At 42.8% G+C, this 16,160-nt stretch overlaps 1 protein-coding gene across 1 annotated transcript in view; it reads right to left on the minus strand.

Annotated features, from left to right (window-relative positions):
• The window catches only part of ANKRD13A (ankyrin repeat domain 13A), a 35,727-nt gene that overhangs the window by 4,087 nt on the left and 15,480 nt on the right, over positions 1-16,160 (minus strand). The window contains exons 3-13 of the mRNA XM_024741447.1: positions 15,762-15,886; positions 13,571-13,616; positions 11,924-12,067; positions 11,047-11,236; positions 7,209-7,275; positions 5,792-5,873; positions 4,068-4,129; positions 3,188-3,318; positions 2,377-2,534; positions 1,571-1,684; positions 397-557 (exon numbers count right to left, since the gene is read on the minus strand). Of these exons, the coding sequence (XP_024597215.1) occupies positions 397-557; positions 1,571-1,684; positions 2,377-2,534; positions 3,188-3,318; positions 4,068-4,129; positions 5,792-5,873; positions 7,209-7,275; positions 11,047-11,236; positions 11,924-12,067; positions 13,571-13,616; positions 15,762-15,886 (1,280 nt within the window). The remainder of the gene's footprint in view (positions 1-396; positions 558-1,570; positions 1,685-2,376; positions 2,535-3,187; positions 3,319-4,067; positions 4,130-5,791; positions 5,874-7,208; positions 7,276-11,046; positions 11,237-11,923; positions 12,068-13,570; positions 13,617-15,761; positions 15,887-16,160) is intronic.

Here is a 16,160-nt window from a genome sequence, read left to right on the forward strand (position 1 = left end):
TGGGATTAAAATCCACATACCTTTGTATGAGACTACTGACACATAGATAACATTCTAGGGAAAATATGATGGCATAAACTAGCAAGAATTTACTGTTTCACCACTGAGAAGTTATAGAGCACGCTCCGAAAGATAGAAGATTATTAGCTACATCAGTGAGTATAAGAAAAAGACAAGTCTGTCAGGCTCTATCCTGTGAATGATGCTGACTGGGGCTATACAGATGGTCTCATAAGCTTTTATAAAAGACCAGGTACATAAAATATAAAATAACCCATGTAAATACCATGAATATGCCAAACTTGTCATTTAGAGTAAGTCTGTCAGGTTAGCCAAAGACTGAGGCCAAACCGAGGCCAAGCTTCCAAGCCCCACCATTTATTCTGATAAATGCACCTGGCTTCTTCTGGACTCCAGTAAGCTCTGCTGGATGGCAAACTGCATTATCTCGTAATCTTCATCCTGCAAATACACGTTTCTGCCGTTGTCTTGAACGTGGTAAGATTCAGGAATTTCAAACACAGATTGATCAACCTCAAAGTTTGTGAGAGTGGAAGCTGAGACACAAAAGGTGACAGTACAGTGCCTGAGTGAGTAAAATAAATTTCCACTTCAACTTTTTATAAAACTTTTTTTTAATTAAAAAATGAAAAAATTAAAATGATTAAAATCAAGGTTGGCTACTATGTAAGAGAGATTTCAAGGAAGAATAATCTTGACAGAGAAAGTACTGGAATACTGTTTTTTTCTTTTTGCCTTCACTTTTTTTTAGTAATAAAATGCATAGTCACACAAAAAATATACAGAAGACTGTAAAATGAAAAGTGAAGATCTCCCTCCCTACACCCTGTCTCCTATTTCCAAATTCCAGAGGTAACCAGTGTTTACTTGTGGGTCCTTTGAGGAATGTGATGTGTATATATCACACAATCACACCAATGTGGGTTTTTTTCCTTTTTTACTATGAAATATAGTAAATATATGAAAGAAGATATATCGTAAACTTAAAATAAAAATAATAAAACAAAGGCCTATATATCCCTCAACTGGCCTAAGACACAGAACACTATTTTACCACAATAAAAATTTTTTTAAAAAATCAATTACATTTCGATATACTAGTAATGAGTTAACTGGAAAATAAAATTAAGAAGTAAGTCCATTTACAATAGCATCCAAAATCTGAATTGGATTGATGGCAAAGGAGCCTGAGGAAATTTTGGGGGGTGATGGAAATGTTCTGTATCTTGCCTGTGGTAGGGGTTACGTGGGTGTATACATTTGCCAAAAGGCACTGAACCGTTACATTTAAAATGGGAGTATTTTATTACATACACGTTACACCTCAATAAAGTTGTTTTTTAAGAACAGGCTGTCTTTTTAATTCGAGTGGGGTCATACATATTCTGCAAGCTTTTTTTCACTTAATTGAAACTAAACCTAAAATTTTCTTTCATTCAAGACAGAGATCTACTCATAAGATACTCTAATTTCAAACTGAATAATTACTATAATGACTAAATGTATGAGTTTTTTTTAATCACATAATCCCACTTTTTTTTTTTTTTACCTGAATCAGATGGGGTCCCTTCCACATTTTGAGATACAGTTTCTTCAGCAGTGCTACAGCCATTAACATTTCCAAATGTAATCCGTGCATTTAAGACATGAAACAAGGGAATTTCTAATAAAATAAAAGCTTTTATAAATAAACTTTACTGAGAAGAATAACAGCCAGCATTTACTGAGTGCTTACTATGCTGGTACCATGCCAAGTACTTTTTATAAGTATGATTTCATTTAATCATCATAACCACCCTTCCCAATATACAGATGGGAAAACTGAGATTCAGAGAGGTTAAGCGACTTCTCCTAGATCACAGTAAGTGATCGAGCCAGGATTCAAGTGGATACAGGATACAGGAGCCAGGATACAACTATCCAAAATGTAAATTCCTCACAAGTAATATGTATTATATGTGGTATCACGCAGACTAATTCAAGCCCAGAAACATATTAACGTATCAAAGGATCTTAGTGTCAATTGTCTTCCTCAAATAATAAGTTTAATTTGAAGTTTCACTTAAGTAAGGCTTCATATTAAAACAATGAATGTGTCACATTTTTATGCCTTTTGCACCATCTGTAAATAGAACTGATGGCTGGGGAGGGATCGCCTAATGTTAATATGCAAAATGAACTAAGAATCATGACACTTCTTTAAACCAAATTAAACTAGAGGATAACTCTGCCCTCCTCCATTAAGTCTACTGTCTGCTTCTTTTGCCTCAGATGCTCCAATTCCCTGAAGCACACTCTGTCTCCCACAAAAACGGGCAGAACCTATGGGCGCTCCTGTGGTTTGTTGAACGGTACCTATTTTGACAGGAAATCCAGGTGGGAATTCCAGTTTGATGAAGTCTCTCAGTCGGGCAAAATGCGCACTAGTTCGGGCCATCAGGTCAATGATGGGGATGACCTGCTCCACGAGAGACAGAGGAAACTCCTCACACATCCACAGCATTGCTTTAAACCTGCCGGATTGGATGAGAAAAGACTGAGGCCATCTCCCTCAGACAGGGAGAATGCGTTACTTCTACGCAGTAGGCTAGACAACGTCAGCTTCCTTATGCCCCACGCCCCAGCCTTCCCAGTCACCTTACCTCCCCTACGTCTAAGCTGGGAAGGGATTAGAGCCACAAAGAACTCGCATCACCCTGAAATCGGGCAAACAGGAGAAATGACCTGCGCTACAGCCTTAATCGATAGCAAGCAGGAAGAATTGGTAGCTGGTAGAAACCATTTCATTTGATCAGCTGAAGCTTGTTGGCAGTTAAAAAAATAAATAAGGAATTCTTATATCCAATCTATATTCCATCTGGAGAAGGTCGAATAATAAGATGGGCAATCTACTGTTACCTTTCATCAGATAAAGTAATTTTTGTTTTGGGGTTTTTTGTTTTTTTTTTTTTGCAGGATGTAGGACCTTAGTTCCCAGACCAGGGATCAAACCTGTGCCCCCTGCAGTGGAAGGGTCTTAACCACAGGACCGCCAGGGAAGTTCCAGTAATTTGAAATTATTTTTAAAGGAAGGGAACAGAGGAAGGACCGAACATGACACTGGAAAACAGCACGACTTCTGAAACAATCAAGAATCCGTTGACAACGGCTGCTGAGTCTCTCTTACTTTTGTGTTCTAATCGTCAGCTCTTTCGGCCTTCCGATGTCTCTGTCCTTCAGATCAAACTCTTCGTTGAAGTACTCATCAGGTGTGATGGCTGTGGGGTTGTTGGCGGTGGCACACTCTGTGGTGAGGTCCTGCCGAGCCAGAACTCAGGGGAGTCAGAAATGCCAAATGATGCTGACAAGTGGAGGCCTAGGGCACCTAGCCTCTGAGGTGGACATGTTAACCAGCTACAGAGCAGGAAGTTCTAGTCATTAACTTTTTTTTATTAAGTTAACTGCACAGAACAAGAAAATTGACAAACAGATTACCAAACTACATGACCAAGTCTAATGGATTTCTCCATTTCAAATCATTTCTCCACTCTCCTTTTATCTCCTGATTATAGAAAGGAAAAAGAGCGACAGACAGAAATATCTGAAAGCACATGGGATCTGGAAGATTTGGAGTTCAGGTTCCAGCTCTGTCCTTCTTTAGCCTGTGGCGTTGGAAAGGTAATTTCACTTTTCTGACCCACAGTGACCTCCACGGCAGCAATTGCATATGGTTATTGTGAGGACTGAGAAAGAAAGTGTTTGTTCAGGTGCTCTATTAAAATATAAAGTCCTGAATCCTTTTTTCAGTTCCATTTTACAGAGCGGGCCTAGTTTAAAACAGGAGAGAAAGCACCTGATTTCTATAATCACTACCTGCCTCTAAAATCTTTATTTTCAAAGACTCACTCATCTTATTCTCTTCCAAAAGAATATCTCAGATTCCAGATGGGGAGTACTTTTTAGCCTGTTCAAATCAAGTGGTCTGCTCAGGATTCAGTAAATGCCACCACAAGCGGAGAAAAGTCATCTCCTGTTAAACCGTGCTGGAAGCTCACACTTCGACTTACCCCTTGAGCACCAAATTGGTGTTCCACAGTCCCCAGCAAAGACTCCAGTGGGTTCCTGTCCGCTACAGAGGAGGGAAAAGTTGAATGTCGAATATTATACCTTAATTATGATTACAGAAAAAGATTCTCATCCTACCTTCATGTTTCTCCATCATGCATTAGGAAATCCATCTATGGACAGGCCAATAAAATCATCCCCAATAGCCATCAGCTAACTTATCCTTTTTTGTTTTCGTTTTTTAAAAAATATTTATTTATTTATTTATGGCTGCGTTGAGTCTTTGTTGCTGCGTGCAGGCTTTCTCGAGTTGTGGTGAGCGGGGGCTCCTCTCCATTGCAGTGCACGGGCTTCTCATTGGGGTGGCTTCTCTTGTTGTGGACCTTGGGCTCTAGGCACACAGGCTTCAGTAGTTGTGGCATGCTGGCTCAGCAGTTGTGGCTCGCAGGCTTCAGAGCACAGGCTCAGTAGTTGTGGCACACGGGCTTAGTTCCTCCGCGGCATGTGGGATCTTCCCAGACCAGGGATCAAACCCGTGTCCCCTGCATTGGCAGGCAGATTCTTAATCACTGCGCCACCAGGGAAGCCCCTAACTTACTTTTTCTAGGACACTTTTTATTAGGATCTCTAAGCTAGATGAACAATAGTTATAAGAATTCAATCAGAATAGTAGAAAAAGTTTGGATTTAGGAACGAGCCAGATCTGGATTCTAACTGCACCTTGGCTGGTCGGAGGCCTCAGCTTCCTTAACTGTCAAACTGGACGAATGGGAACGGTAGAGGCGGTGTGAGTTAACAATGGCCACATGCTCACCGCACGCTGCAAGCCCCAGTCTCTAGGTTTACGTGTAATAGCTCATCTGATCCTCCCGATGACTCTAAGGCAGGTCTGGCAGCACTCATTTCACTGCTGAGGAGACCAAGGCACAGCAGGTAGGTACTTCACACGGCCCCGAACCGGCCTCGCGCCAGCTGGGATATGGCAGCCATGTATTGGCTATGTTTTGGCTCAGAGCCCAAGTTCTGTCCAAATCTTTCATCGTGATAGTTTGGACTAAATCACTCATTCCAGTGATAAATATTCTCCAATATCCTTATCTACTTTTTCAACCGAATCCAACAATTGTCCTGCATAACACATAAACAAGCCCTGTGAATGGCTTTAATTACAGCCCTGTGGAGCCAACCACAGGGGAGGACCTCCAAGAATGAGTCAGACTAAGGAAAATTTTATAAAAAGGAAATTTGGATTGGCATGACCTAATCACATTAACCCCCAAATTTAAAAGAGGCAACAAAGACTTCCTCTAGACTAAAAAAAAAAAAAAGAGGGGGGAGAAGGGGGACGTCCTTGGTGGCGCAGTGGTTAAGAATCCACCTGCCAATGCAGGGGACACGGGTTTGAGCCCTGGTCCGGGAAGATCCCACATGCCGCGGAGCAACTAAGCCCGTGCGCCACAACTACTGAGCCTGCTCTCTAGAGCCCACGAGCCACGGCTACTGAGCCCATGTGCCACAACTACTGAAGCCCGCGCGCCTAGAGCCCGTGCTCTGCAACAAGAGAAGCCACTGCAATGAGAAGCCCGCGCGCAGCAATGAAGAGTAACCCCCCGCTCACTGCAACTAGAGAAAGCCTGCACACAGCGACAAAGACCCAACGCAGCCAAATAAATAAGTAAAATAAATAAATTTATTTTTAAAAGAAAGAGAGAAGGGAAGAGATTACCTTTGTATCTCTTTTTTTCTTCCTCAGTCAGATGTTCTGTCCGTATTTTGGTTATCACACTCACATTGTTCACTGTATAAACCTTGAGAGAGATGTGTGAAAGGAAACAGTGACACGGGGAATCAAAACTCAACAAATAAGCATAGCAAGAGCAAGAATGCTGAAGCCAAAACAAAACAAAACCCAGCAAAATAAAAATGAGAAATGGTTAACATTCATCAGAACCCTTCAGAGAAAATACACAGCTACCAACTTAGAAATGCATCAGCAGCTACTTTGCATCTCTGACATTTTTAATTACCCCTGAGTAGTTAACGGTGACAGGCTGCACTTTCCAACTTGCCCTTCTCGTTGCTAAACACTCTCAAAGAAGGCCCTGCAATTTAGGCCTCCCAGCTGGATTTCTACTAAGGGGCCCAAACCTGCATCGTGTACTTGGACTGATTTGTGGTAATCTTATACTCAGACCGACTTAGACAGCCATCGGACAGAAGGAAAAAGGAAGGAACACAAGGTTCTCTACACTGGTAAGATTTAGAGAAAACCAGCAAGCCACTATTTAAAAGGTATTCCGTATATTGACCTCAAATTATTTTAACTGCCAGGGTCAATGCTCTGTTTTCAAGGTTGATTGAAGAATACTGGGGTCCGGAAAATCAAACATCACAGTTCACAGAGAATTAACTATACGCCAAAACGTGGATTCCCAACGTCTAAAGATTCAGGAAACACACCCAGCACTGGAAGGACTATTTCTAAGTACATCTCACTGAGCGTGATGTAAGCTTTCTTTGCTCAGAGGTCACCAGAGGACCCTGCAGCTGCTGGCAGCACCATTGTGAGCCATCAATCCCCGCTGCACTGCAGGGCTAACGAGAGGCCAGGAAACAGCTTTCCAGCTGACACAGTGCCAGATGACTCGAGCAACTGTCGTCTCCACTATGACAACTATCTTCTAAATTCACTGACATCAGGTAAGTGGGCTGGAAGCCTACTGGTTACAATTAGGCTGACTAAAAATATTGGGAGAGTCATGAAAGCTACTTTACAATATATATTTTTTAAACCCACTCAGGTGATTAAAATAAGATGAACAAGCATGTTAAATCTAGTCCTTTCTTTTTCTTTTTTTTTTTAAAGAATTAAAGGAATTGTCACTCCCACCAGGACAACTGGTACCTGGACTCATTTCTCTACAACATAGTTTCTCTTTGCCATAACTAGAGACCTCCTTGGGACATGCTATTCCATTTTCTGAAAGTCAAATAAGATAAATCCAAGGAGGAGACACATTAGACAGAACTTATTCCCCAGAGCACCTCCATGGCACAGATGCATGACAAAATCTGAACAGACTCCTCATTTGCATAGAAGCTAAATAGCTATGTTAAATCTTATTTTAAGAGTTTCCTTTTACCTTTGCTTCGTAACCATTAACAACTTCTGCTTTATCTGTCCTCCAGCCCCAGAATCCGGATTTAGTTCTGATAAAAAGTGAACACCACAAATTTCCACATGTACAATATGCCATTCAGATTTATCCCTGCAGCCTTTATAGGTTTCTTCCCCCAGCTTAAGTTAGTGAAGGACACTTGGAAATTAGGGTCCTACTGTCCACAGAAGGATGTTATTAACGACAGATGGCTCAAGCATCCCCCACCCCCTCCCACAGTTATTAATCAATTTGCCTCACCCCCGGCAAGAGAAAGCCTCCATTCTTGGCTTCTTTACGAAAGCTGCCGGCAGAGGCAACAAAGGTGGTGACATTTATTGGACAGCTGTCCCCAAGAAGTGAGTGCAGATGACCAGCGTCCAAGGGCTCGCCACTCTGGGCCAGAGCATTCATCTGAGTCATCCCAGCCGTGGGCACCGATAGAGTCAGTGGCTCTATCCCCATAAGCAGCAGTATCTCAATCCAGGAATTCTTAGAACAGTGAGGCACAGACCATCCTGCTCCTGGGAGAACATGGGTGAGGCAGGAACTCATCACTGTGGAGAGCTGCTTGCAGAAGCCATTAGTGCCTGCGGAAAGGCTTGGGAGTTCGCGCGCGTTATCAGGTTTGGTGCAGCGGGGGAAAAGAATATCAAAAGCAGTTTTTCAGCCCAGCCATTGAGTCCAGCTCTGTGGAACTGCTTTTAAAGCAGCCCAGCACTTCAGCAGCAGCTGTAGCATTGGTAAAGTGCCCAAACACCCAGTTACTCAACTCAATATACTCCTGGAAAAAAAATGCATTTAGGAGCCAAATGCGGCCAAGAGGCTCTGATTCTTTTTCAAAGCAGCTCACCCTGGGAAATGCTCCCACTCCCGGGGGAGCCCTGCCCAGACTGCCCCTTTGTCTAGGACGTCACATCCCAGCTCCGCTGTGACTGCTGCACTTGGGCCTGTGTCGGGCAACTGCCTGCCTCCTGCTCCAACCCCGGGGTGAAGCAGGACACTGTGCAGGAAGCTCCAGAACGGTGGCCGGGAGGCGGTTATCTACATGTTGTGTTTCCAAACAGTTTGCTTTTCTTCTAATGAGATTTGGTAAATGCAATTAGTCCAGACAGGGTATGCGGAGTTTTATGTGTGCATTACAGTCCATCAGAGAAAGGAGGGACCAGAGCTTACTTTACTATTCGTTATCCACAGTTGGCACAATGTGACCGATGGAGGGAAAGAGAGGACGCCTAAAAGGATGATACCACATGCTAGCTATCTCCAATTTACATTCCAGAAACAAATTTAGGGACCGCACCTGCCTCATTAATGAACCTTAGTCCCCTTTTAGTCGGCGATCAATGAAAATCAAGATATTCCTTTGGGTGAACAGTTCAATCCTCAGTTCCTGTCTTTCACTAAGAACTTGGTATCTTGGCACAGGAAATCATCGCTTTCTGGCACTCGGACTGAAGGATGACTAGGTCTGCTCCACTTCGTCCTTCGTGGATGCTGAGAAATCAGAGCCGCACTTTCTCCCTGGGAACTGCCACACTCCTCACTCAGCCACATCTGCTCTACCTGCAATCCTGGCTGCTCCATTTCCTTCCCCACATCCACTCTCTGACAGCTTAGTTATTAAACTCAACATCTACATCCTATTTTAAAACCAAGATTCTAATAAATCCTTGGCTCCTTGATTAACTGTACATGCAGAGGCATCTGATAATGATAGGAGAAAACCCAGCTTCCTCTTTTGCCATTTTCACCTCTGCCCGTCTCCACTGAGACCACCATGCCAAAGGCCACTTAGCACATGCTGGGACTCGGAGGCTGCCACACAATGTGGAGAAAGGCTCTGAGGGTGGCAGGGAATGCTCTGTTTAAGGTGGGCAGAGCAGAACCTTTCAGAGGAGAGACAAATCCAAACTGCAACCAGAGGGTATATATCCGCAGGCTCAAAATTCACTCGGACAAAAGTATTACTTTGCAAACATCAAGCTCAGAGTAAGATTAGGAGAAAGAAAGGGGTGAAGAAGACTGTCCTAACAGGCCCACATCTTCCAAATTTAATCAGCTGAACACCAGCTCACACCTCGGGTAAGAACCAGGCAAGCACACTTTTTCTAGCAGCAAACCTCACCCTCAAGAGGGGCCCAAGCCCTTGCTTGAACCACGAGAAGCTCACTGAGCACCTATTTCATTCCAAGCACCACCGAAACCAGCAGGTGCCTTCTAGAAATTCTCTCTCAGCAACTCTCTGATGCTTGCAAAATGAGGGTTAGCCTGAACCATCTGAAAACCCCGGGACCACAGGAATACAAAATGTAACTCAGTACAAATGGAAGGGGGGCTGTCTACCCTCCGCTGGGTAACAGCCAGTAACCATCACAATTCTCTGTAAATTACACTTCAGAGCAAACAATGACGCTACAACTCTGCTGCTAAACTAGGGGGAACGGTGGCTCCTCTCATGACATCTGAGATTTCATCTCGAGATTGCCTCCTTTTTTCTTTTCAGCTGAGGAAAACAGGAACCTGAAGATGAGGCCGCTTGCTCAGAGCTGCACAGTTAGCAGCCCTGCCGAGGGTGCCAGGTTCCTCCAGCCCTCGGCTCCCCCGTCTTCCAGCTTTATGAGCAGAGCCCTAGGCTGGCGTGCCCTCCCGGCCTGCAGAGGCAAATGCTGAAGCCTGGAGATGTTTTCCCGAGACCCTTCCAGGTAGAGCCACGGTCAGTCCCTAAACCTTGCTGTCCCTGGAAGACAGCGGCTGTCACCTGGTGAGGCCGGCTCGAGGAGGCTGGCGACAGGGGACTGACCCTGCCTCAGGGGGTGTCACTCCCAAAGCAGCAGCATACCTGGCATTTTCTCTTCTGCTACCAACAAATACCCTAATTCCACAGCTTGATCTAAATTAGGGGAAAGGGGCACTTAAACCTTATGTTTGATTAAACCGAAGACTCTCAGTTTTATTAATAAATTTTATACTGGAAACAAAGAAGAAAAAGAAAAGATAGAACAGTCAGTATATTCATTAAGAGAAAAGAAAGCCTAAATCCAGAAGAATAGTGTCCATGTCAGCTCAGGCTACGTCCGCTGCTTTGGTTTACAGAGAGCTGGATGTGACATCCTAGGCAAACACTCAGGGCTCTTACAGAATCCCTCAGTTCGGTGTGTTCTACGGTAGAAGCACTCAGGCCAACAGCTATGACAGCCTCCACCCCCTTACAAAGGCCCTCCCCGCCTCGGCTCTGCCCACAGGCAGAGGCCCAGAAATGGTGTTCTCACCTGGGTTAACCGAGGCACAGACCTCCCCAGAGGTTTCTCCAGATAAAGTCTGGAATAAAACTGAAACCCCTCCAGACTTTTGCTCTAAACTATTAGGCCTCATGGGGAAGCAGGAGGTGGATGAGGGGGAGAACCACATTGAATTGTATGATAAGTGTGTATTTGACTGACTAATATCAGTATAACCACACTCAGTACTGGACCCATTCTACCTCGGAAACTCAAAGCTCCATGATTTGGGACTAGGGAGTCTTGTGGATTGCCAAACACAGAAATAAAATTCAAGTAAAATCCATCAGAAAAGGGCCCATAAAAGAACATGAAGACATTTCTCCAAGACTTAACCAATGTGCCATAAAAATGATACACGGTGGAGGATGTCAGCTGTGGTTTGTTTGGTTAGAGCAGAGATCAACTTTAAAACCCACTAGTGTTTCTTACACCATATTAGAAAAATCCCAATCCACCCATACTTTCCAATTAATATATACGTGGCACTAAAGATAGCAGTAAAGGGATTAGACGTGAAAATGCAGAACCTAAATCCATACCTTTCAAAAGCAATGTTTTTAGTATCAAGGCTGGTGTTAATGACTGGGCTTGTGAGCCGCCTCTCAACCTCCCTGCCTTTTGGCTTCATCAAGTCCAGAGTGAGGCGCTCCATTTCCTGGGAAAGGTCAAAGTGTTCGGTGGTGACCACTTTGTCATCGTGGTTGACTTCCATTAACTCTGCCCAGTTGTCTGCTCACGGAAAGAAGGGCATAACTAAGCACAGCGTAAGTAAGATGCAAAACCCAAGAAGCTCTGTATGTTAAACTGCATCATCTTTCACACACACCCCATCCCCCCCCACCCCCTGGTGCTATCTGATAAAACCTAAAGACTATTGATTATCGATTACCTATTTGCCCAGGAATGATCTGGCCAACTTTCCATAACTCAGAGGAGGCTCTGGGCCATCTTCCCCAAAGATGCAGACTTTTTAAATAACTTGTATTTTTTGTTAGCAACACATTTCATCTGTGTACTACTTCTTTAAGTATATGATTACCTAATTAATATAAATTATTTATGCACAATACTGGGTTAGCCACACCATTTCTCACCCTCCATTAGGGGACCATGCCTGATTATGGAGGCAATATAAAGAGACACAAGACAGAGTCTTGCACTCAGAGGTTTAGGAACATCATACGTCAAGAGGGTAACAGTGTTGGGTGGTAAATGGTATGTGCAAGAGAACTATCCAGATAAGAAATAAGATACAGGAATTGAGAGTTGAATAACTAATAAGAATAACGGCAACAACAACAAAACATGCCCCAGAGACAGGCACGGAAAAGGCACATAAGTGTGAATACATTTTGATGGTTAAAAAATCACTCAGAACTTAGGAAGAGCAGTGATTACTAAAACAGAACCACTCACCTTCTCCCTTAAAGATAAAACTCCGCCTCCCTCTTATCCAGCTCATGTTCTCAAATCCCAGCAATGTGATATCCACACGCAGTTTGGCACCACTTTTCCAAATGCGACAGACATCATTCGGGCATATTCTGGAAACCAAGGGCACTGGAGAAGAGAAGTGTACTACTGAGAAAAGCCCGAGGGCCAAGCAGAACAGCCAGGCCCCAGAAATCAGGATTCTGACTTTAATGAAAGGACAGGAGTGGCAAGATGGCGTCGGTCATACAGAACTGGGCTTGACTCCCACACTTACAATACAAGGAGTCATTCTTAAAAAATAAAAATGGACTTTCTGTTCTACAGCTGTTTATAAAACTGCAGATCTATGTCTTGTCCAGAGAAAACGCTAAATCAATTTCCCAAGAGTATTCTCAATCCCGAATGAACCCCTCTCACTGACTACCATCAGGGCTAGAGTGCATCCATCTGGCTGTCCTTATCCACATATGCTACACTCGCCATCTGGCTGAGGCCCCCCTATACTGTCAGGCCCACCATTCAAGATATCAAATGTCTAAAATATGCTACTTTTTTAACAAAAACTGAGATCAGAGTGGTTATTTGCATTAAAAAGAACTCAGTTTCACAGAAGAAGCTGAAGTTCTGTTCTTTCACATACTTTTTACTTCATTTAAATGTTTTATTATAAATATGACTTCTTGCCTGAAAGGGAAGTCTGGAAGTGAAAACAGCTGAAAATCTGGGAGTTAGAAACTGTCATTAACTGATCTACAAGAAACAGAAGTAGAACATCTAGGAAAATTACTGTCAGTCAATTTGCCTTACATAAGATTTTGGAGAAATACATCCATTTTGTTAAAAACAAGCTATTCCAATATTCATCTCATCTTCTTCCTTAGAAAAACAAGTTTAGGACTTCCCTGGTGGCGCACTGGTTAAGAATCTGCCTGCCAGTGCAGGGGACACGGGTTCGAGCCCTGGTCCGGGACGATCCCACATGCTGCAGAGCAACTAAGCCTGTGCACCACAACTACTGAGCCTGTGCTCTAGAGCCCACGAGCCACAACTACTGAAGCCCGCGTGCCTAGAGTCCATGCTCCACAACAAGAAAAGCCACCGCAATGAGAAGCCCGTGCACCACAACGAAGAGCAGCCCCCACTCGCCGCAACTAGAGAAAGCCCGTGCGCAGCAACGAAGACCCAACGCAGCCAAAAATAAATAAATAATTAATTTTTTAAAAAAAGAAAAGAGAAACAAGTTTAAAAGGATCGCGTTGAACTCCACAAGGAAATGAGTAACTGATTTATGATAAACCTTACTAAGATTTTAGCCATTTAAAGTGAGATATTAAAAAACGAATAATATAGATAAATGTCAGCGATAACTGATAAAAGGAAGAGACAAAATTGTCTATATATTGTACTGATGAATGCTTGGGAGAAAAAGCCTTATGCACGTGGTAAAAGTTTGGAAGGAACACACCTAAAGCATCAACAACAGTTGTGTTTATGTGGGACTGTGGGTGACTGTCTTCCCTTACTCTCATCTATTCATTTTCTAGATTAAAAAAAATACATATAACTTTTATAAAAAGTTATATAAGCCTATATTCAAGCTAAATAAATTTCAAGCCCACAGCCACTCACCCCAGCTGGTGAATTCCCACTTCATCTGCACGTAGAAATCTGGAGCCTGAAGGACAAAGGTTTAAAATAAATTACCCCTTACAGCGGAAACTAACACAACATTGTAAATCAACTATACTCCAATTAAAATTAATTTTTAAAAAATAAAATAAAAAATGAAATAAATTACCCTTGGTACCATTAACTAAACACAAACACAGTAAGGTTTACTAGGGGTGTTTAAAAGGGAGAGCGAGAAAGAACAGAGAAGAAGAAACATAAATCGCAAACCCATCACACTAAATCCTTATTTTATGTTCAGGCTGTTATTTTATCTTAATATAAAATATGTCTAGACAGTTAATAAAGTTAACTGCAAGTGACAAGGTTGGAGGGAGATAAAGTCAAAGTTGATTTAGGGGCTCAACCGTGTTCCTAACAGTAATGGCCCATGAGCCAGGAGGATGGGCTCAAGCACCACCACACGATATGGGTCACAGGCTGGTCTAAGCAGAGAAGAGGAAGCACGGACCCCATCTGTTCTACGGGGAACTTGACTGTGAAAGGCTTTGTGTGCTGGGAAGTGCTTGGTGTTTATCGGACCACTCTGAAACCAAGAGGCTGCAAGACATCACTGCCCCCAGAAAGTTGAGTTTTCCCTCCAGAAGACTTTTGCCCCACTTTCCTCTTAAAGTTTTAGGATTTGGCTTTTTGAGGTTTCACACCACCACAGCAGGCCTGTTTAGGATGATTTTCTGACCTACCATGAATTCCTACAGAAGGTTCTTGGAGAGCTACTTAAGAAATCCAACAGTTAGCATGAAGGAAGAAAAATGCCAGAAATTCCAGGTGTTTTTCTGCTCAAGAAAAACCAGATTCCAATGATGGGTGAAGACACTCCGAGGGGCAATGGATAAGAAATGTGGACACGTAACAAGGAGACACTGTTGAAAGACAAGCCGTCATGCATGGCCTCTGGTGCCACCAAGCACCATGTTATTTGTGGGCTGTCTATAACCTCCAGCAGAGAATACCACTCAGTGCAGTTCACTGCTATGGATCAATACGGGTAAAAAACAGAAAGTCTTTTATACTGAATTTTTTAAGTGTGGGTGACCCCATGTTAAATAAGTCATTTTCTGCTTTGTCAAATGGACAAATGATGTTTTTAGTTCCTCCTACAGTGAGTTAGATAAGAAAACAAATCTATGTGATCTTTATGCACTCAAACACACATCTATTTTAAAAACAATGGATACAACAATTTCATACTTCATGGACGGTTTTTTTGTAGTATGTGTAAAATGAATGTCTTAGGCAGGATTTAGCTTGTGTCACAGCAATTTTTAAGAAGAGTGCTCAGATAACAAGCAGTGATTGTCTCACAGCAAAGTTATTCCTTTTCTCAACAGAATTGTTAATTTTTCTCAAGAAATGTGGAAAGCCGATTTATCTAGCAAATATCTTTGGAAATACTTGGGGAGCTCACTTCTGTGTTTAAACTGAGAATAAACAACATGAAAATTGAACCGCTGGTACTTTCTCGTCTCCTGCTGCCTCGGGAATATTGCATATAGTTAACCAATAAGACAGTTATTGCAAGTGACAAAGGTTATATGAAGAATGGTAACCACCATCCAAAACAATCCAAGAACCTAGAAGTAAAGTCTTTTAAGAAAATTCTCTGTCACAGAGCCCATACATCATTCACAAGAGAGAGAAACTGCCCCAAAGCCAATAACTATAAATAAATTAAGGGAATGGATTAGAAGTCACAAAATACAAATGGCTAAAAGTGACAGGGGTGTCAAGAAGAGCTGCACACAGACTTCTGAGCCTCAGCAGGCCCTGAAAATCCCCATAAAGTCACAATGTTCATTACAATTTCCCCAAGATGACCTGAGCTCGGGATGCTACTTGTAAGAAAACAGGCAGCTAGACAAATTAATTGCTTGATGTCCATTTGTCTTTAGTTCTAATTTTTAAGTAACACTTAAAAGAGTAAGTCTTAATGACCCGGAAACGTAATTTGTGAAAGACTTCATACATTTAACAAGTTGGAAAAGCAAGGAATAATGCATTTGGTATTCAATACATCGTATTCATGACTCATAAAACTCTTTAGGAAGGCACACAAGGATGTCAAACTGTGTCAGCAACTGCTGTGTCAGCATTTAACTCCAATGATGGCACTGTCAATTTTTATGGCTACCTCGAGAATTTTCTGGAGCAGCTCGGGAACTCCCTCGAGGGCCATGGATGTGTTGTGGAAGTCCCGATGCTGAAGGACTGTGTACACCATCTCGGGATCACCAGTGCTCACAGCCTCGTGCAAAACTGGAAGGCACAAAAGTGAAATTTGACCCCCCTGTATTCTCACTTTCTGACAAATTCCAAAGCCACTATGAAAAGTATCTAACTGGATCAAAGGCCAATATTCTCTTCAAAGTGGGACCCAGGCTGCAGCCCCCCCTGATCGTTATGACCATGACTACTTACTTCTAGCCCTTACCTGACTGAGAAGAGAAGAGAACATAGCACTCTTAGCCTCTTGAGCAAACCCTACCATCGTTCCCTTTCCCCGCTTTCTTACCACTGGCTCTGAAATACT

This window comes from Neophocaena asiaeorientalis, unplaced genomic scaffold, assembly GCF_003031525.2.
Source record: "Neophocaena asiaeorientalis asiaeorientalis breed wild unplaced genomic scaffold, Neophocaena_asiaeorientalis_V1.1 scaffold648, whole genome shotgun sequence".
Classification (NCBI taxonomy): domain Eukaryota; kingdom Metazoa; phylum Chordata; class Mammalia; order Artiodactyla; family Phocoenidae; genus Neophocaena; species Neophocaena asiaeorientalis.